Source organism: Phlebotomus argentipes, unplaced genomic scaffold, assembly GCF_947086385.1.
Source record: "Phlebotomus argentipes unplaced genomic scaffold, Phlebotomus argentipes genome assembly scaffold_18, whole genome shotgun sequence".
Lineage (NCBI taxonomy): Eukaryota > Metazoa > Arthropoda > Insecta > Diptera > Psychodidae > Phlebotomus > Phlebotomus argentipes.
Window position 1 is genome coordinate 4,921,414 of NW_026776177.1, and position 20,974 is coordinate 4,942,387.

At 40.8% G+C, this 20,974-nt stretch overlaps 4 protein-coding genes across 9 annotated transcripts; 2 read left to right on the top strand and 2 right to left on the bottom strand.

Annotated features, from left to right (window-relative positions):
* Nucleotides 1-1,217: 1,217 nt before the first annotated feature.
* On the bottom strand, nt 1,218-1,698 carry LOC132261344 (uncharacterized). Its single transcript, XM_059760168.1, has 3 exons — nt 1,589-1,698; nt 1,420-1,506; nt 1,218-1,347 (listed from the first exon to the last, which is right to left on the bottom strand). The coding sequence occupies exons 1-3, from the start codon at nt 1,685-1,687 to the stop codon at nt 1,318-1,320; spliced, it is 216 nt and encodes a 71-aa protein (XP_059616151.1). The 5' UTR covers nt 1,688-1,698; the 3' UTR covers nt 1,218-1,317.
* A 115-nt stretch (nt 1,699-1,813) lies between these two features.
* LOC132261343 (transmembrane protein 267) lies at nt 1,814-2,735 on the top strand. Its single transcript, XM_059760167.1, has 2 exons — nt 1,814-2,131; nt 2,189-2,735. Exons 1-2 carry the CDS (start codon nt 1,814-1,816, stop codon nt 2,522-2,524), a joined length of 654 nt encoding a protein of 217 aa, XP_059616150.1. The 3' UTR covers nt 2,525-2,735.
* Nucleotides 2,736-3,546: 811 nt separating this feature from the next.
* LOC132261109 (calcium-binding protein E63-1) lies at nt 3,547-18,702 on the top strand. 6 transcript variants are annotated; one of them, XM_059759669.1, is made up of 7 exons: nt 3,547-3,583; nt 5,446-5,499; nt 5,654-5,741; nt 14,355-14,498; nt 17,499-17,652; nt 17,828-17,976; nt 18,042-18,702. In XM_059759669.1, the coding sequence occupies exons 2-7, from the start codon at nt 5,446-5,448 to the stop codon at nt 18,062-18,064; spliced, it is 612 nt and encodes a 203-aa protein (XP_059615652.1). In that variant the 5' UTR covers nt 3,547-3,583; the 3' UTR covers nt 18,065-18,702. The 6 variants fall into 6 exon arrangements, with proteins under 6 accessions (XP_059615652.1, XP_059615651.1, XP_059615656.1 ...); XM_059759668.1 differs by lacking the exon at nt 3,547-3,583 and adding an exon at nt 5,002-5,061; XM_059759673.1 differs by lacking the exons at nt 3,547-3,583; nt 5,446-5,499; nt 5,654-5,741 and adding an exon at nt 8,974-9,253.
* Nucleotides 18,642-20,959, bottom strand: LOC132261108 (mitochondrial DNA helicase). Its single transcript, XM_059759666.1, has 2 exons — nt 20,369-20,959; nt 18,642-20,305 (listed from the first exon to the last, which is right to left on the bottom strand). The coding sequence occupies exons 1-2, from the start codon at nt 20,670-20,672 to the stop codon at nt 18,684-18,686; spliced, it is 1,926 nt and encodes a 641-aa protein (XP_059615649.1). The 5' UTR covers nt 20,673-20,959; the 3' UTR covers nt 18,642-18,683.
* Between the last annotated feature and the right edge of the window lie 15 nt (nt 20,960-20,974).

The following is a 20,974-nucleotide window of genomic DNA, read 5'->3' on the forward strand; positions in this document are numbered from 1 at the left end:
TTAGCGAGAGAGAGAGAGTTGAGCAGGAGAGAATATTTAATAATATTCCCAAAGTATACACCTTACTTTAGTCTTAATGTATTCTGAGATAGAATAACAGTAAAACTATTATACACATATTAGATGTTCGTGAGAGATGGAATCCTAGAAACAATTAAATATACACTTACTGAATTTTAACTGAATAGAGGCCGAATTTAACTAAATAGAAGGGAACTTTGCATCGTCAATCGGCCGATCATTCAGCTGAATGGAACGCCAAAGAGAGAGTTTCCTTAGTGTTTGCAAGATGAGAAAGTGTTTAGAGGGCGGGATTATTGAAATTAAGGGCCTAATAGACTCACTCCCAATTATTTTTACCTTTGAAACTTCTATACTAAAGTAAATGTGATGCTGATTGAAAAAGAAATGTTACTAAAGACACTTTTCAATTTTAATCTAATTTTTTACCAAAATGAATTATACATATATTCCCCTCCTATCAATTCACTAACTGTAGAAAGAAATCAATTTACTAATAGTGTAAGAGAAGAGTTATGTGAAATCCCATGTGAATTAGTGTTTATTAAAGAAGCAGAAGAAAAAAATCTATAAAAATGTATGAGTAAATTTAATGAGAGCCTATAAATTGACAAGAGTAAAAGAAAACACACTCACACAAGAGAATATCTAAAAAAAAAAATCAGCTGATAATAAAGAGTACTTATGGATAAAAAGGTAGAGAAGAAGACACATAAAATCTAGAGAATTTACAGAAGATGATATTGAGAAAAATTTTAGATGATTTTACTCATGAGAAATTGTGTGTGAGAAAAGTTTAATAAAAACAACATTATTAGAGCTACTAGAAAACCAAGAAAAAAAATTGTCCTGACATTTTCAAAGAAGCAGAAATACATTTTAGGAATGAGTTTTAGGCTGTTTGTTTAGCAAAAAAAACCAATTATCAAGAAAACCAAGAGAAAAAGAAATATTTTTGTATGGCATAAAATCTTAGCAAAGATTTTTGCGTGGTTTCACCGGCTCACTTTTCCCCATTTTATCACACAACAAGACACAAAAAAAATTGTAGAAGAATTATCCTAGAATTTCAGAGATGTGTAAAGGAAAATTTTCAAAGGAAAAATAGGATTTTAGGATCGAAGACAGTGAAGAAAGAGAAATATTTTGGTGTTTATAATCAATGTTGACTAATAAACGGTGTGAAATGGCAAATGTGTGATTTTCCTGGATTTATTATCCCTCTTTAAACTCTTTTAAACATTTACATAACTTGGAGCTCAATCTAAAATCCTCCCTAGGTGCTTATTTCGTCTTCTAGGGCTCATCCGGAATCGCCTCCAGGCCCTGTTTGTGGGGAGAACAATTGACAGTCAGCCAGGGAAGGAGACTTGGCAAAAGATGGTAAATTTTACTCACATTGACGAGATATGGATTTTTGGTCAATCTTATGTCCCTCTGGTACAGCATGCGATCCCATCTCTCGTTAGTTCCGCGGCGGAAAGCCTGGAAAAGATGAAAATCCGAGAAAATCTCAGAAACTGCCCTCTGAGGTTATGTCACTCTCAGATAATTGCCCTCTACTCACGTTATTGAACACCAATTTGTGTATTCCGTACAGGGCGTAGCCTGGGAGGGCAGTTGCCACTACAATGATGCCAAATGAGGGCAGGATTTCGAACCACATCGTTGGAAATGCACAATTTCTGCACCTTTATGTAATCCTCTTGCGGACAGCAAAATATTTTTTCCCAACTGGCAAGCCAGTTGATATTGTGGGACAAACAGAGAGCCATAACCTCACTTTTTGTGAATGTCCCATAGAAAATGTAAACAGAAGATGTTTGCTAAAATTTACAATTTTAGAGTATTTATAAGCATTCTACTCTGCTTTGTGTGTATTCTCGGCGACTTCCTGACTAATCGCGCTAGAAATGGCAGTGTGACAAAGGCTCTCTTGGACAATACCACACATGGAGTTGTGGGTCTTCTCAGTGCTCTTCTGCCTGTTGGGCACTTCCGCGAACGCTTGGGGCCATGGGAGGGGACGGGAATGCTTATTGTGGCTTACATAGTGGCTTCGGCTATTGATGTCGATCACTTTCTAGAAGCTAAGTCGTTGAAACTTGTGGTAAGTAGACTGGGCTTCCGTGAGACACAATCGTTAAGGCTTATCATCTGCTTTCAGGACGCGTTGAACCTTCCAAGTCGCCCATTCCTGCACTGCTCAACAATTCCTCTGCTCATCTTGATTCTCATACTTATAACCACGCGGTACTTCAAGTCCCTGTCTGCTTGTCTGTGGCTCTGTGTTATTTTCCTCGCCTTCGCCTCACACCATGTCAGAGATTCCATCCGGAGAGGACTGTGGTTCTGCCCTTTGGGCTCAACTCAGCCAACTCCCTACACTCTCTACCTCCTGACGACGGCTCTTCTGCCTCAAATTGTGATCCTCCTGATCTCCTGGAGCCCGCAGTTCAAAACTCCCGTCCTCGCTCAGCAATCAGAGGAATTTACTGTCTAAAGTTTTATGCAAAAAAATATATATTTGTACACACTAGAAAATATGCTGGACGACAAACATTAGCACACATGTTGATGAGGGACGCGTTGGAGCGTGAGATTTCGATTAAAAATTACACACAGATGATTGAGTTGCTGTTTATAAATAAATGATGGTCAAATTTGCAAAATATTTCACCTCATGCGCCTAAAAACGTGTTTAATGTAAATATTTACACACATGAGAATAATTTTACAAATAAACCACATTTATTCAATTGCTTCCCGTGTGAGAATACTCAGAGTATATGATACGATTCCCCGACAAGGGGTTGAGCACTTGACCAAATTTAATACAATAAATACTGTTTGTGGGGGAAAATCACTGGACTTTGGAAGCCCCCTGGAATTTTTGTCCACTCCAAATACACCCACAACGCCACAAGTATGATAATTTGCAGCCATAAAGTGGCTGCAGAAAATTATTTCTCTCTGTCAAAACTTCAAATATAAAAATTCCCATGTTCTCCTTTACAGCCGGAAGGCGTCGGGGGAGCGGTGGGATGAGAGATTTAAGAGACACAACATGTTGGAGAAGATGATTTGTGATGGCTAATCTGCCGCTCTTCTTCGCGGACATAAAACCGTGAACCCATAAAGACGGCATCCTCGGATGATATCTTAATAGATGTCCAAAGGCACAATGTCAACTCCCCAGACCTCGATCGACAAAATTAAAATCTCACACGCCACACGTCGTGGTTTCGGGTGGGTGGCGGGCGCCTCTTTTTCCAACGAGCTGCCAATACAGTGCCCGAGAGGCTGCGGCGGAGCCGGAGACGAGGAGCTATTTGGAGAAGAACGCGAGTCAGGCGTGAAAATATCTGAAACGGCCCGAGAATTTCTTTGCTCGGCGATCTCAGATGTGATTCTGCCACATTGCCGTTCACACCGTGAGTTCTGGACCTGGATTGTCCGAGTGTGTCTCCCAATAACTCTCCTCCCTTCCTTAAAACTAACGATGGTGCATTGCTCTTTGCGCGCATAAAGTTCGTTGAAACACTCAACTGTGCCAATTGATGTGAGTTTTCCCACGAATTTCAACCCAAAATGCCCTGTGTTTTATAAATACAAGTCAAGATCATTGAATATCTCGTGATTTGTGGTCGAAAATAGCGAGTATATACTATTTTTGAGGTGATAATGTGTGACCCGCTCCCTGTGGCGCATTAATTAACAAATGTTTTACCTTGATTGGCAAGCCAAATGCAATAAATAACGCCGCGTGATCTATTTCTGTGACACGATTTGAGGAAATTAATATTCGAGAGGAAATTAATCTATTGACGCGATGCGTGAATTCATGCGGAAAATATGAGTTATAATATTTGTTAGGACAAAAAAATATATCTCTCTTTTCCCCTATTCGCAAATTTACTGCGAGACAGGCGATATTTTTGCTGTGAAACGTGAAAAATTTAAATTATATCAAAGTCTCGATGTGAAAAAATGCGCGGAATTGCAAGGTGGAGAGAAATTGTGAGTGTGATGTACAAAAGCTAAACACTCACTCAATGTCTCTGTATCATTTCAGAAGAGCTGACAAGCGCCTTTTTTCCGCTTGATTGATATTCATTCTACTTGGACGAAACACAAGACATGAGAAAGATCTCTCGTGAATGTTTTGACTACAAATCAAAAGGAAGAGATACACTCGCGCCTCTAAACACATGTTCGCCAAAGCCCCAAATGAGACGCGGCCACACTCAGAGCTAAACTCGCCAAACTGTGAAATTCATGCCAAATAGTTGTAACTAAAAATAATAATTATTTCACACGAAAATACACAAGTTCAGGCACAGACACTTGCTGGGACATGATCACCCTTGCAATTGACACAAATTACGGGCGGAAATTGATACAAATAGCACACGAGTGTTTCTAATTATTCCACATTTATAAATAACGCCTTGTCCAGTACATTTAGCGTGAATTTTCCCCCTCAGATTTGCCTCAAGTAGAATTTTTGACTACTGATTCAGGCAAATTTCCGTGAAAGACATCGATAAACTGCCCACGAGTCGAAATTTCTCACTATTGTTTTTAACACATCGTTGACAGAGACGCGCAAAACGCGTCAAGACACTCTCATCAGGCTCAGTGTGCCCGATTGGCGAAGAGAAAGTGGTTAATAATATGCCGTATGCGCAGAATAACAAAAGAGAACTGTTGCTAATTTTGAATTAGGAGCAAGAGCTATTGAATGTTTCACGAAAGTTTTGGTATCATTGGTAATTTTAGCGTCTTCCACAGTTCATTGTACTTTTATTCTGTACTTGAATAACGAACATAGACTTTATGTACATGAGATGGTTAAAATGTTACACTTTTGGCCAAACATTGCTTGAAATCTTTCAATTCTTAAGACATTCAAGTGAAACAATAAAAACTAATCTCAATTAATTGAGGCGCACAACTTAATTTAACTCCTCTAATCACACTTTTCCTCTGATTTTCTCGTATTTTCTCACCATGAGTGGGTTCAAAGCTCATTTGAAGGTAGTCCATTGGCTTTTAAACACCCAGAATTTCCTTACCAAAATTCGTGACTCTCATTCCAAGTGTCTCAAAATGACTGCAAAATCTCTAAAAAGTTGTGTGATTTTCGTGGGAAAAAAGTGTGCAGAAAAAGACGTGCGAATGACCTGAAAATTAGTTCTCTTCCCTCCTAAACATTACAGTGTGTGATAGTACAAATTGAGTGTCAATCATCGCAGAAGCAAAATTGCTCGCTCATCGCTTCGCGAGATCTTTCGTGGCGCGAGAAAAGTGCACCCAATTGTTCCCCATGTGTTCCCCATTAAATAACCAATAATCTCGTAATGATGTTCGAATTGGATTCTAAAATTGTGCTTCTTTTCTTTTGTCTCTCGCCATACTCAGATGTTGGGATCCGCTTTGATCGGTCGAAGGAGTGGAAACAAAGTCACAAATCAGGTCAGTATCGCGCACTTTTTTTCTTCTCTCTCACTCTCTTTTTTTTAATAAATGTTCAAAATGAACTAAAAATACGCTCTGGCGGAATGAGAGCTGAGAGAACAAAGATCAAACAGACTCAATAAGACGCCTTTTTCTCGTCTCAACATCTTAGGAGAAGACGAGGGAGAAGATGCCGTCAACGAAAGCAAAAGCGGGAAAGAAGCCCAAGAAAAAACAATTCTCCGAGGAGGAACTCAAAGGTGGGTGGTTGCATTGGAAACAAGAATTGAAGTGTAGTAAGTTATAAATGTGTTTTATGTGCGGTATATTTATCACTGGAATTTGCCAGAAGTGGTTTTCCGGTGCATAAAACATGTTTAATGCTAACCTACCACTTTTAGTGTAAATTCATTGGTCCTGAACGGAAATGAAGAGGGTAAAGTTTATTTCCTACATAGAATTATCTAACAACCCGGCGTCTCCACTAGACAAAGGCAGAAACATGAGTGAAACATCCATGAAACAAGCGTCTAAAAATACTATTTCTCATTTTATATAGTCAAATAAACACAATTAAATAGCATCGGCAGATACTTTATAACACTCTGAGACTCTTTAATAGAGCTCTGTTTAGAAAATTAAAGAAATTTCCATATCTAAACTCAATGTGAAATAAGCAGAGTCCAAGTGGAGGCGCCTGGTGTAATTCAGAAAATGCGAATGGAAGATTTTTCATCAAGCACGAAACTTTTTGAATTTCAATCATTTCCACCAAGTTAATCGGGAAGTACACCTGAAAAGTGTCTGGCAAATAAGTTTTTCGCACTCCACGCATATTTTTCCATAAGAAATTCAAACCCCACAAGTCAAGAGGTTTTTCAATTAAAGTGAGAGAAGAAATTTGCATAAGAATTTCCGCGCCACGACGGATTCATACTGGGTTCATCACCTGCCCTCAGTGAAAATGCGTGGGTCACTTTTGACGGAGGTTTTCTTGAGGCTTCGCCGAAAGGAAGCACTTGTCGGTGAAATAGCGGGCTAATTTCCATATTGTGGAAGCTTTTTCACCCCCGATAGATTGAAGAGTTCATTTCTTGCTGACCTTTCCGCATAACTCATAGAGCAGAGTCAATGTGTGCGTCAATTACACCCTCACTGCACTAGATAGCGATATGATTGATAAAATAAATGCAGTTTCCCTTTGATTTTCTTCCACACTAATAGTTGCAAAACTCATTGGTGTGGCATTGAAGGGGTTTTTTCATGCGTGCGCTGAACTCAAAGGCCTCTCTTTGCTCCGCAGACTGGAACTGACTGAAAGTGGAGAAATATGCAAATTCGCATTTAAAGTCGGTCTCTCCGCAAACATGCTTCAAAGAAGGGACAATTGTCAGCACGTGGTGTAGATTGATAGTACAGGAGACAGTTTGAAAGTCTCGCACTTGTATGTCTTGCTCAAACTCAACCCACCGCAAGCACTCCTTTGACAACAGAAGAGAAGAATTTATGCGACCCACCCTGAAGGGATTCACTGGGGCCTCGGCCGAAATTTCGCCTGTCTTTCCCCATCATAATATTTGTGCCACAACTCTGAATAGATGAGTGTCAAGGCAAAACCGAGTCCACAATGATACACCCTTATTTTATTTGTGCGCATTTTTCTCGTCTCCACCCCACAATGTCCCGTTCAATACAGGAAATTCACTACTTTCTTCAACGACTCTCTTAAAGGACAATTACCTCATTGACTGCGCAAAGTGCTCTGTATGCAATTCAGAGAGTGATTGATCCATGCACTTTCCCGCAGCCCAACCACCCACAATCTTCAGCGCAATTTATTGCCCAGACCATTTTGATATATGGCTGAAATTAATGCTCTCGCTTCTACATATACAACATCGCCTTATACAGCTGGAGGGAAAACATTCAAGGCGAGCACAAAGCCAAGTCGCGGTCAAGGTTTTTTATTGACCACCCACGATACACTCACTAATGGCACAATCTCAGGTGAAATGGCAATAAATGATAGCATCTTTTCACCTTTAACACGTATTCAAGACTCGCAATATTTGATCAATTGATGGCGAGCTCATGGCGGATTCGGGAGAAAACCATTTCCAAATATTGATTCACTCATATCAAGTCTGCGTGGCTGGGCAAATACCACGTGCCAAAGGAAGAACTTTTAAAGTTTTCATCCAAAGCAAATTCACACGTGGACTCCGGGGCAAAAGTCAAGGGAGGAAAAGAGGTCTTATTGCAGAAACCACAAACACGAGATCCTTTGCAAGGGTTCTTGTGTAAACTTTGAATATACTAAACCAGGGTTTATTTCGATTATTTTTCCCTAAATTACAATTTCGAGCAGAGCTTAAAAAATCATGATTTTATCATCAGTTTTCAAGTCGCAAACAGTGATAAAGAACCTCTATTTGCTGATCTTTTTTTTATAAGAGAGAACAACTTTGTATGATATTGTAAAGATTGTGAAATCATTCTCCAGAATATTACCTCAAGCGATTGTGCAAAAGCACAATAATAACGTTGAAATATTTTATAGTCAAGTGTACAGTTGTGTAGATCTTGAATTTACAACTGTATAATAACATTTATTTGATATGGGATCTCATTTTCTGAGAAACATCTTGAAGAAAAGCATTCCGAATATGTAAATGGCGTATTTAGAGAGGCGAATGCTTATCACTCACTTTAGGAGAATCTTCCATAGATGCGAAAGAATGTCATGGATAAATATGACATATTCTTGCCAGGGTGAGTGCAATAAAACCGACAAGGTGCACGAGAGAGCGGCGTACTGCACATAAATAATGGTGAAATCTCTGCTGATGGCACTTCATGTGCGCCAAGATAATTATAACTTGTCTCACACCTCTTGGCAGAACTGGGAGAAAATTCTCACAGTCTTATCAGTTGAGTGTGTCAAGTTCCTCGCAGAGGGTTTCGCCTCGCGGACAAAGCTCAAATGTATAATTCATGGTATTCAATTCACAATCTTGTCATCGCACTTCTTTTTCGGTGGTGTCTCTCGTGTGCGTAGCATTTCCATCCTCATCCCCTGTGTGTGGTGTCGCTGTGCCTTATGTATGATTCATAAATGGATTGTTGTGTGCTATTTGGTGGCTGACCTCAATATTGACCCGTGTGTCGTCTTCTGCATTTGTGGGACGTGTGTTATGATTGACTCGCGCCAACCGGAGCATCCTTGAAGAAAGGCAACTCATCGACACACGACGGAGAGGGTGGAATTTTAATGATTCCGATCACGAACTTTCTCCCCTCATCGTGCGAACGTATATTTATGTGATGTGGATTAGTTGCTGCTGAGGGTTGAACGGAGAAACCCACCAATGGAATCCATAGTATAATTCACTGTAATTTCGTGTCCAAGAGCCCTTTCATGAGGCATTTTTACCATCTGAAGAAAACAACATCACAAGTCGCTTTTCTCCGTGTGGAATTTGCGTGTCTCTCACGATCTCACTTTTCCTACCTTTTCCACACCTCCAACCATTTATCGTCTTTCGTCTAATTGTTGTGGCAACAAATCATTTGCTCATGCTTTTTGGCCGCCCCAACTCAGCAGCGACAGGAAGTGAGCCGAGGGACCATCGAGAGCAGCACCTTATTAGATTATTAACACGATTAAAATACACACTCCAGAACGAAGGAGAGCCCATTGACCTTTCGTGACAGAGTCTGTGGAGAAAGTTCGCCTTGGAATAAGCAATGAAGAGGAGAGATGAAGAGTTTTGTGAGTAAGAATTCTCGACACTTTTCCTAACGCTAAGTCCGCGGATTGGGGAGTTATTTAAATTCACAGAGAAGGGGCGCAAAGAATAGCAAAAATTCCAGTGAAATTGGGAAAACTTTTATGAATTTGCATCGCGATTCAGCAATAAACCCAGGCAATCTACTTAGACAATAAGATATATTGGACTATATCACGAATCTCCATAGCTTCATATATGTTATGTTATGTGTGTGTACATTATAATATCTTCTCCCTCCACAGAATGGAAAATAGTTGTGTAGAAACACGTACGAAATTTATTCAATTATCCTCCGTAAAGCAATTCCTGCTCAATAATCTCATAAATATGACTATAAAGCAAAATGAAGAGAATATTTGTGATTTCATCATAACATAATACAATAATCCAAAGTTTATTTTGCACCTCCTAACAACTGCGCTTCACTGAGTGTAACGAGAAAGAATTATACGTCCGGAAATCCTACAACCAATCGCTATAGTGTTTGCAAAGTGCATTTATGTACGTGCTGAAATGCTAGTCGCGTGGGTGTTGGAACATAATGTTTTAGTTAGTAAATTGCAATTAATTAGACAAATGCTATGCTGCGATTCTAATGTGCGTAATAATGGATGACGAAGTCCTTCGCGTTGCCAAGCACTTGTGCTTCGGAGTTATGGATGTTGTAGCCATTTACCCACACCTAATCTCATTTAATGAGTCAAATTAACAATTAAAACTTTATGCTCACTCTCGCCTGGCGTGAAGCTGAAGAGTGCCATGAGACTTTCGCAAGAGCCACAGAGCATTTCCTCGCGCAGTATTTTGATTAAAAAAGAGTTGATGTAACTCTAGAGAAGCGACAATCAACATCACATTCTTAGATTTTCCGACCATAACTTAGAAAAGCTCTAATAAATCTTCAAAAACTCCGTTTAGAAGCTTTCAAGATCACAAAATCATCTCTTATGATTTGTCAATGAACTCAAAATTGCTTATTCGGACTCAAAATCGTCCAGAAAGTTTTCTAAATAAACATTTTCCACATTCGCATTATTTATTTTGAGGTTATGTCCGATCTTAGCACAATTTGCAGTGTTTCTTTGGGTGAAATATTCAGAAAAGCAATGTTAATTGCATGCAAATGCTTATTTGATATGCTAGACTACTAATTATTGACTAAATCTGTCCTTGAATCGTTGCATAACCTAGAAAAGGATTATTATGATTATTTCTGCTTAAAAATCCAAACTAATCCAAAGAATCCGGATAATTAATCAGTAAAAAAGCACTCAGGAAAGGAGTATTGTAAGATTTTCATCACTTTCACTTCCTATAATACTTCTGCTGAACTGTACACCACTTCTGACTATATTGTCTGCCCCTTGGCGATAATTCCGCATAGGGTAAAAAATTCAAACTGCATTAAACTCTGCGAATTAATTGAATAGACATGTAGAAAGTACTCCAAACTCATTTATCGCTATGGCTAATCTGTTCCAGCTAGATTATCACAACTCGGAGGAGACAAAAAGTGATCCGAGAGGAAATGGGAAAGCTCGAGAGAGGAAAAAATAGTGGTGTGTTCATCGCTTCCGATAGTGGAATGATTTACCACTCATACCGAGGGTTGCCTAGTTGTTTATCTTACTCTTTCTCTCTCTCTCGCGCGCTGGCTAGTGCTCTTCTGGTTCGTGTGTTTTAAACGCAATAAACCTTAATGTCCTGTACGTTTTATCTGCTGAACGGATACGGGCAAAACCTCATGAATACCCATCGCCCTGCTCTTAATGCTCCTTTTTTGTATCTTCCGCGAATGCTCACTTACTTTCTATCTCAACCTCTGCGATGCAGTGCTTCGCATTTAGTTTGGCCCCAAATTAAATTTGTTGTCACAGACAAAGCATAAATTCGCAATTTTTGCGGGAACACCCCAGGAAGTCTAGTGTCGGACGGAGAGTGAGTAAGCTTTTATCTCCCTTCGCCATTTCTCTCCATTTCCACTCACTTGGGCACACATGAGCGAAAAGGCGTGTGCATGAGTGTGCGAGAGCTTTTCCACGCTTTCACCCCTCCCAAGGATAGGGTGGTGATGGACTGTAATGAATGTCTGTGATGTTTGTGTGGGCAAAACAAGAGATTTGAGACAGACAGCGGAATTTAATTCGACCAAACAATCCTCCAAAGATGGCACAAAGCGGTGGAAATGCTGAGAATTCATGGGTGGAATTTTCACGGACTCTAAGCTTTTTTCATCTGGAAAAATTATTTCATGCGGATTTTCATGAAAAATGTGCATCATACATTAATTTCTTCATATAAACTTTATATCCCAAATGTTTTTCTCTCTCACAGCCAGAGAGAGAGTGGAAATTCTATGTAGAATTTCCTCAATGTTGCTTCTCTCTCTTCTCCATTCGCTCTTCTTTTTGGAGAGAGAACTGAACAGTTTTCACCCGAAGACCAGGGACAGAAATGAGTTTGTTGTTTAGTTCTCAGCAGCTTTCCGCGCTCGCTGGACGCTTTTCGCTGAAGCTCGTGTGACTCTCGCTCCACCTCAAGTCTTATATATATAGTGTGAAGGCGCAATTTTGCCACAAGTGATAATTGCATAAGAACAATTCCACCAAACTTTTCCCACCATAAACTTCTTATTGCAATTTTATGTGAAGTCATGAATAAGCCATATGTCAAAAATGCCGAGATTCGAGGTAAATATTTCCTTCATTTCTTCCCCCACCCAATAAACTTATCTCTGCCTATTTATCAAATGTGTCTGTGGAAAAGTTTTCTCTAAAATTTAATCCTCATGACAAAAATAGTGCATTGGAAAATTTCGTGATTTATGCCATTAGAATGCATATCGCTTCCCACATTTGTGGTCTTCACAAGTCATGAGAGACAAAGAGAAGACATCAATTGAGAGTGAATGAGCCACGCTGAGACGCGTCCTGAATAGATTTTCCGATGGGGTGGCAGTTTAGAATTTTTGCCAAGCTTATTGGATGCACAGAAATGAAGTGAATCCATCTGAAATTTCTCTATTTTTCTCTTGATTCTTCCCACATCGAGCGCTCGAGGGCGATTCCAATGTAAATTTGTCATGTTTGTGCTACCAAATTGTCATATAAGGAGAGAAAATATGCAATAACAATAAAAGCTCCGCATGTATTTTCCCCCCATCAACCAAACTGTGATGAAAGGATGTGTATAACCCAGAGGGATTGCGCTATCTGGTTTTACTGCCCTGGGTAAATAATACAGCGAAATGCGTCGAAATATCCCATTTTTTGGGGGGAATGATGACAAAATGCCCACAAAACGGATGTTAAGTGAGAAATGCTCAAGTGCGTCTCACTTCGGCAAAAACAGAGACATGCGGATATGAAAGGCAAAAACCACAAATCCTCGGCACACACACACACACAAACACACAAAACCCATTCCCACAAAAGCCACAGCAGGATAAGGTGTGAGCGGGAAAATGGGAAGAGACACACTCCATTCATCATTCAGCAGAAAGGATGTTTTATGTCGCCACCATCAAATTTATTGGTGACAATAATGCTGAGAATGTCTTCGACTTACAATGGAAAGATATCCCTAAAATTCTCACTCTTCATCTTCACTTATTAATCCTCCACTCACACGCCTCAATCCAACTGTTGTGGCAGTTATTTATCCTTGAGGAAAATCTCCATTTAATCCAATTGCTTTTGCCGAAATGTTAATCGATCTCTTGGATGGGTTTGTTGATTGATCGATTTACGTTGTTTTTATACTGAAAGTACGGCAAAATTAATTGCAAGGCATTTAAGTATAGTTTCACGATGACAGAGAGTGAATAAATTGATCATAGAAAACCCAATCAATTTCACATGCAATTGAAATTTATTGTGAATCTCTTAAGGTATAAAAATTGCTGTGACAAAATTCAGCAAAAAGTTAGTCGTGAAATGAGGTAATTTGCCTCTGAATTGAAAAGTTATTTGCATATAATTTCAATTAAATGATCTTAGGCGAGAGATTGTGCCAAATTGGAGCAACTGTTTGCAATCCATTAACTCCACTGAGAGGCTCATGAGCGAATTTCCTCGCAATTTATTATTAGCAAATGAATAATTTAATATGATTTATAGTGAATGGCGGAAAGATGGGTTCTTGGCGAAATAAGGTGACTTTCTCTCTCCTTCTCCCTCCGCGTCTGGAGGTGTGCTGCGGCGTGAGAGTTCAAAAGCGAGTCCCTAAATTGCCCCCTTCGATGCGAACACACAGCATTGTCACGTAGTGCTGATATTAAGAGCAAACATTTTCTACAACTCCAAGTGGTGAAGCCCAATTAAAAGCCCCTCGCCATGCCGATGTGAGGGAGGACATAGTCCCAAATTAATGGCAAATGCTGTGATGCTATTTACTGGTAAATAGCCGCCGCCGGGAGGAGTGCGGCGGTGGAATTGTCACGCTGTTTGCCGCAATTTCGATGGGTTCCCAAACAATGCCATCTCTGGCCCACAAGTTGTGTGTTTGCTGTCGGGAATTTACAGCATTGTTTGGCGTTGTTGGGTCACACACAGAGCGCAGTACACAAAAAACAGTGCAAACTGATAAGATTTGATTAGCGACAGTGTACACGATAGATGGATATAAATTGACTCAGGGCAGAGTCATTTGAAATCACAACTTCTTATCTCATGTTACACGCTCATAGCATTTTACAATGGCTTTTGGCGCACATTGCAAACGTACACGCCAGCCTGAGAGTGCCTCTCAAGTGCCCTAAAGAGTGCTTCTAATCAAATATCATCATCTGTGCTGCGAGGAAGGTAGAGAGAGTTTTACACATGGAAATTAGCCTCTCCGCACATCTTATGAGTTCCTCTCCAATCTTCTGGTGCGCTGTTGAATTTCCCATTTGCAGCACAGCATGACAAAAGTGTGTGTGTCCTATTTTTCGGGGATTGTGCTGTACAAGATTGTCAGCAAAATGAGCTTTAGGACCGCAGGGAATTCACTTAGTAATATTATTCACACTATGGGTAAATTTGTATAAAACTTTCTATAAGAGAGACGAGATAACAAGATTATTTTTTACTCTCATTTCAGATCTCCGGACGGCATTTGACCTCCTCGATCGCAACCAGGATGGCCATGTCACGGCCAATGAGCTGCAATTTATGCTCCACAATCTGGGCATTCATGTGCGGGATGAGTTGATAGATGACCTCATGAAGGAAGCCAGTCGCACAGGTGAGACTGGTGAGACTTTCAAGGGCGAAAAGCTTTCTGTCGCCACACATTAGCGCCATAAACTTTGTCCCACACTTCCGAACTGCCATCGTGCTTTGCAAAGATAGTGGAGAAGCCGAGGAAAAAGTCACTGAAGTCTTTAAATTCCACCCCATGGAAAAACCACTACAAAGATGAAGGAAAACTCATCCTCACAAAAGTTCTTTCACTATTTCAACCAAGGGGGAGATAATATAGTCAGAAGTGGTGTACAACCCAGAGGAAGTATTAGGAAATCTTAGAAGTGCTTCTTTTGCTAACAAATCATCCCAATTCTGTGGATTTCTTTTGATTTTTTGTATAGAAACAATCATATTAATTCTTTTATAGATTATGTGTTGAATCTAAGACAGATTTATTGAATAATTCGCATTCAATCACATTAATTCTTGTACTAAAGTCGTAAAAATCAACAGTCATAGTTATTCTGAACCTTTGATGCCAAGAAGTAAACCAGAAACGCTTCAAATTGTCTTGAAGTCGAACATAACCGAAAAAATAATTATTTTTTATTGATATTTTTAGGTTATGATCGGAAATATACTTGAAAAAGCGCTTTTAAATGGATTATATCAGAAATCAATTATAATTTGAAAAATTTTTGCACACCGTATAAAAATTTTAAGTGCTAAAAGTGTCAGGAAGTGTTGTACAGATGGAAGACGTATTATCTTCCCCTTGATTTTAACCAACACTATAGCAGTGATTTCAAGGATGACCATAAAATCGTTTGACTGCTAATTTCCCCCCACGAATGGGTGGTTTTGCGGGCTGGGAAACAGTTCAACATGCTGTAGATCATGCCTCCGGAGGTTTGCTGCCCAAATCGCCGGCGAGGTGTCAGACAATATGGTGTGGAGCTATAAAAGTCGTGTACTCGCGAGGGTGGAATGGTGGAGACACGCAAATTTGTGATTTCTCCACCCCAAAGTGGATGGTAAAATAAATTCACGCCCACCTCTTCGCAACTACATTATAAATCCAAGTTCAAATTCACACACGGTTCTAAACGTGAAAATAAATCACAACGGCGTGATCTCTCAATATGACAGAGAGCTTTCAGGGTCGTCGAAATTATTTGGGAAATTCTCAACAGACTGCCTGAAATGCTAATTCAGTTTTTACTACAAAATCCTCGAAAGCATGTGATTACGCATTTCTCAGAAGGCACTTCTTGCGCCCTAATGCCGTCGGCTCAAGCCCTAAAAGCCAAGAAGATAAGACATTTCGTGCCTCAGGCGAGAGGCGCGCATTCCTCGTGAGCGTCAAAGCATATTTTTCACTACTCACATGCGGGAAAATCATGGCACGAGTGAGTTTGCTGAGAATATTGCCAGCGGGTGGAATAAAAAAAAGGCACATTCAACGGTGGGATTTTGCCACGAAAGGATTGCGAAAGCTCATGGAATATTTAAAATATTAGTTCTTGTCGAGTACTTTGGAGGAATTTCAACTAAGTGAGAATCCTTTTTGCTATCTCTGTGCACAAGAGGCAAAAACGTGAGCTTCCAAGACAAGAAGGATAAATCAGCAATAACATTAAGCGAAATGTGAGGATCAAAGGTCGAAGCCAAAGTACTTTGCAGAAACTATTTCATCAACTTTAAGCTTCTCTCTTTCCCTCTCCAACCGAAGGGTCATTGTTGCGTAAATACTATTCCCATGGTGACTTCTTCGAGTGCTGTAAGCATTCAGCATGTTGTTTTTCTACCCGTCCGATAAGATAATTAACACGAGAGAGGTAAATCAAGCGTTTATACGTGAAGTTGTCTGAAAAATTCACTCTTTTTATTACTCAACGACGCTGAGAAAATCCTCTTAGGAGTATTTTTTTCCACTTGTATATGTGCTGTTGCAATAAAAATCCCCCTCGAGTGGCTCCCATCGGAGTTTCAACAGAGAGTGGGTGAAAAAAAGAAAAAAAAGACCAGGGAGAAGCGGAAAATCGGTGGGTAAAAATTTTGCTGGCAAATGTGTACGGAATTGTGGCTCGAGGTCGTGATTCGCGCAGTGAAGGTGCATAATAAAATGTGAAATGCTGCAAGAACAGCATTGGAGAGTGAGAAATGCAATTTGCACCGAAAATTATATAATCAGAACAAGCACGATTCTCACGTTCTCCACCCCAACACTTAATCACGTCAGGAGTATCATGAGGAAATCGCTTATAAATTTGCCACGAGCTTCTCCGAGTTCTGGAGGACTTCCTTGTTGCACGGCGTGTGCAGTGAAAGGTGAGGGAAATACACACAGTCGGGAGGAGAGAAAAAAATAGATTTCCGAGGACGCTGAGGCAAAAGGAAGAGAGGAAAAAACACACGCGGAGATGCATCCTGACATCTTTTCATCATGTCACAGCCAATTTTTATGTCTTCTCCGCACCCTCAAGTATGTTTTCGCCTCTGTGATGAGACTGAGGGAAAATTGAATTTCAATACAAGGTGCACGTTTAACAAGAAAACAAGCCACTGACGAAGATTCATGGTGAAGAAGAGAGGGTAGGAAAATTTCAAACGACAAGTGAATATGCCTCACGGGGAATTGGCGACGAGTGATTCAATTTCACGGCATTCAAGGACGTCAAGAGTACACAAGATTCACTTCAAGTTTAACTAACACAAATTTTTCCGTGCATTTTTAAATTCATATAGACTTTAAGAGTGGCCCAAATAGGCACAAAAGTTTCTCCAATCAATCTTCAATCTACTCCCTTCGCAACTCTCGTCCTGATGAAAGAAACTTGCGGATATTTTGACAATGATGAAAAACCATGACAAGACAAGGGTCAATTTCTCTCGATTGCCAATAACATTGCCACACTCTCTCACTCTTCATTTGACCTACAAGAACAACAACAAAAAAAAACACAGCCAGACAGAAAATACGGCGTGAATTTCAATATCAATCTCTGCAATAAAATTGTTTTTTCTCCCTCATTTCCTCGGCTTTTTCCTTCATCAGGAAATGGATTAATAGATGAAGCGGAGTTTCTTCAGTGGATCGCTCGCATTCAGGCCATCAAAGATGAATCCGCGTCGAGTAGCAGCAGTGCGAGCAGCAACCAGCCAGTGAGTGAAGAGGATGATATCACGCAGGATCTGATTGCTGCTTTTCGGTATGTTGTGCCTTTTTTATTTCTTGCACAATGACTCCGCTTGTTTCTCGCAGGACAATTGTCTGGGGGAGCGATTGAGAGCAGAGCGTGTGTGTTGCACAACACATCCCTTTCCCAATAAAATATTGATTTTCACGCATTTTACACATTTTCGGGTGTTTCTCCCCTCGAACAGGGTGTTTGATCGCGATGGAAATGGCTTCATCACGAGAGATGAGCTGCAAACAGCCATGGATATGATTGGGGAGACCGTCACTGAGGCCCAACTCACGGAAATGCTGGCCCTGGCGGACTTAGATAAAGACGGCCGAATCAACTATGAAGGTATTTTGTCGCACTGCCCACAAATGTCTCACAGAATTCACTGTGTCTTGAATGACTTTTTGCAGAATTTATCAGGCTACTCCTGTAGATTGGACAGATCGAAGATAGAGAATTGGTTGGAAGAGCCTGAGGGGCTTGCAGAGCACAAAAACCAAAGATCTGAAGGAGAGTCAGAGTTCAAAGGCTGTTTTTACTTGTTAAAGAGAAGAAAAAAAAAGAAAATTGTTTAGAGAAATCGTGATTTAAGGATTCTTTATAATATCAATACTATTATTTACAAAAATCATTAGGACGATAAGTGGGAGGGCTAAAATCACCTTCTTTTTAAGATGAACTTTAATTTCAACCTTTCTTCTGAATCCAGCAATAATTCAGAATCAATTTACATAACATCCTTCTTTAAGGAGAGGAAACTAAGGATGCTAGAGGTGCGAAAGGAATGAAAACATAGTGAGGAATTTGTGGCCTTTTTCTGCAAGAATGGACAGAGGTTTAAAAGAAAAAGAAAAAAAAACAGAGAGACGCTCCAGTAGTGCGCAAGATTAGTTGACTTTTTACTGCGTTCGAAATTTAGTGTTAACAAAAAGTTGAATATTTTAAAGATTTATGCAATGAAAAAACCACCCATGAAGGTGTGATGTATTAATGCAAAAAAAAGCTAAGAATTTGTTGTAAATATATATTTAATAATAAACTGAGAGAAATGTTTAGTCTCTTATCGCTTCATCGCGATCTTTCTCTTCTGCTGCTTTCTTCTTCTTCTGCGCATAGCTGAGCGCCTCCTTGTCGAACTCCAGCGGCATCACGCCCAAGTCCCCGCTGAACCTATTCTTCGCCACCTGCAGGTACTTCTTCCCGCGGATCGACGTGAGTCGCTTGTCCTGAATGATCAGCACATTGTCCGCCTCTTGGCTGGCCTTGGCACTGCCGAAGATGCTGCTCGTGGTGAGATCCTCGGCGTCGCGCTCCTTTCGCGGATGAATCACGAGTGTCACGTGGGAATTCTTGCGCGTGGCGAACGTGCGGAACGCCGTGATGATGGCATCTTGTCGCCAGAAGCGATCCACCTGTCGATTCTCCTCCGACGTGCCCATCATGAACTGGACATTGTCAATGATCACGTGGTGGATGTCGTGCACGTACTGAGCGTGCTCAATCGCCTCCATCACCACCTTGATGGGCTGCTGTCCGTGGAAGGTCATGAAGTACATGGGCAGCTTCTCGAAAGCGTCCGCCCACGCGTCGAAGGCACTGAGATTCTCATCCAAACGCTGCCCAGCCAGCTGTCGCAGCAACGTTGACGCGAGGCGTGTGTTGCGGATCTCGAAGCTGCCCCAGAGCGTCGTCACGCCCTGCAGAGCCAAATCCAGCGAATACTCAGACATGAAAGTCGTCTTGCCACATCCAGTTGGACCCGTGAGGACAGTCAGCTCTCCCTTCCGGTGTCCTTTCAGCAGTTTGCTGAGCGTAGGATATCTTTTCCACTTCACTCCCTGAACTTTGTCAATGTTCTGCAGATCACTGAGAACATCTTGCCGCAGAGCACTGAACGTCGTGATGGCTTTGTGGAGCACAGGTTCTGCCTTACTGAGGATCCCCTTGAGATCCAGTCCGTGGCAAAGGGCGCAAAAGGGCGTTGGATGGGCTTCGGTGGGCCTGACAAAGAGGCACCTCTTCTCCTCCAGTTTCTTGGCAAAGTGACGAGCTGTATCCCAGCCAGCAGAGTCGTGGTTGAACCACAGCACCAGCTTCTGGAATCTCTCCATCACCGGCAGGCACTGCTGCGGCAGAGACTTGAGTCCGTGAGGTAGACAAATGATCACGTAGTTGATCTTCGACACGGCCAGCGTGAGAAAATCCAGGATATTGAGAACGAGGATGGCATTCTGTGAGTCCTTTCTGTTGCCAATTGTTGTGGGTTTGTGCATTAATACGCCTGAGCAATTGTTATCAGGAATTGTGCGTTCTGAGTGATTCTCCACAGAGAAGACTTTGTATCCCACCACAGTTTCAGTCACATCACGAAGAGGGAGAAAAATCTCATTAAGATTTGATGATATTTGGGCGCCTTGACTCATGAGAATAGTTTCCACTTCCGTAGGAAGACCTATGTCCTCAAGTAAACTCTTCATCTGCGCTGAATTCACCGCATTAGTGGGATTGAGACCATCAGGAAAGCTCACTTCAGTCTTTTTTCCCTTAGAATTCAAAAAATTCTCGCGAAATCTTCCCATTTCTTTTGTGTTTCTCACTGTTTTCCCATTCAGGAAGAATTTTTCAATTGTATTCCAATTCCCCAAATGCTGACAAGCTGGACAAGTGAAGTTTCCTGAAAAAAGAAGTCAGAAAGATGAAGGAAAATTGATGAGAATACTTTTCAACTCCACTTTACCTGTGATTTTATTGATATAGATGCTTTCGCGATGATCTCCTTTGTCTGTGCAAACAGGACACACAGTCCGGATACAGCTGAAACCATCCTCACACTCCAATCCGCTGTTCTTGATCACCCTCTTGATATTTGGCACTGATATTGTTGCAGAGAGTAAACTTCCGGACTCAACAGCAGAGATGCAAAAATTGCTTCTCAGATTTCCAGGAATTCCTTCACTTATCGCAATTGGATTTCTCTGCCGACTGTTTAGAATGGCAGACCGTCGTCTGGAGAGCAATCTAGTGTACAGTGTCTTTAGCATTATTCACAATTTTCAGGTGAAATGTGTTAAAAGAAAATGCAAGAAAAATTGGCCACTTTGGGGGGATGTAAACAAAACACATAACCAAACAATCACGTGCTTATCAGTGCAATAACTTTTTGTTTATCACCAGAATTGTCTCACTTTATTCTTCATATGGAAGATTTATAACTCTTGCACACAATTCACATGCAATAGTGCAGAAAAAGAAGTCAAAAGCCAATTAAAAGACTGAATAATACGCAGTAAAGTGGCGCGACTCCCGAGTTTCCATTGTTTCCCCACTTTTCGTTAAGTTTTGA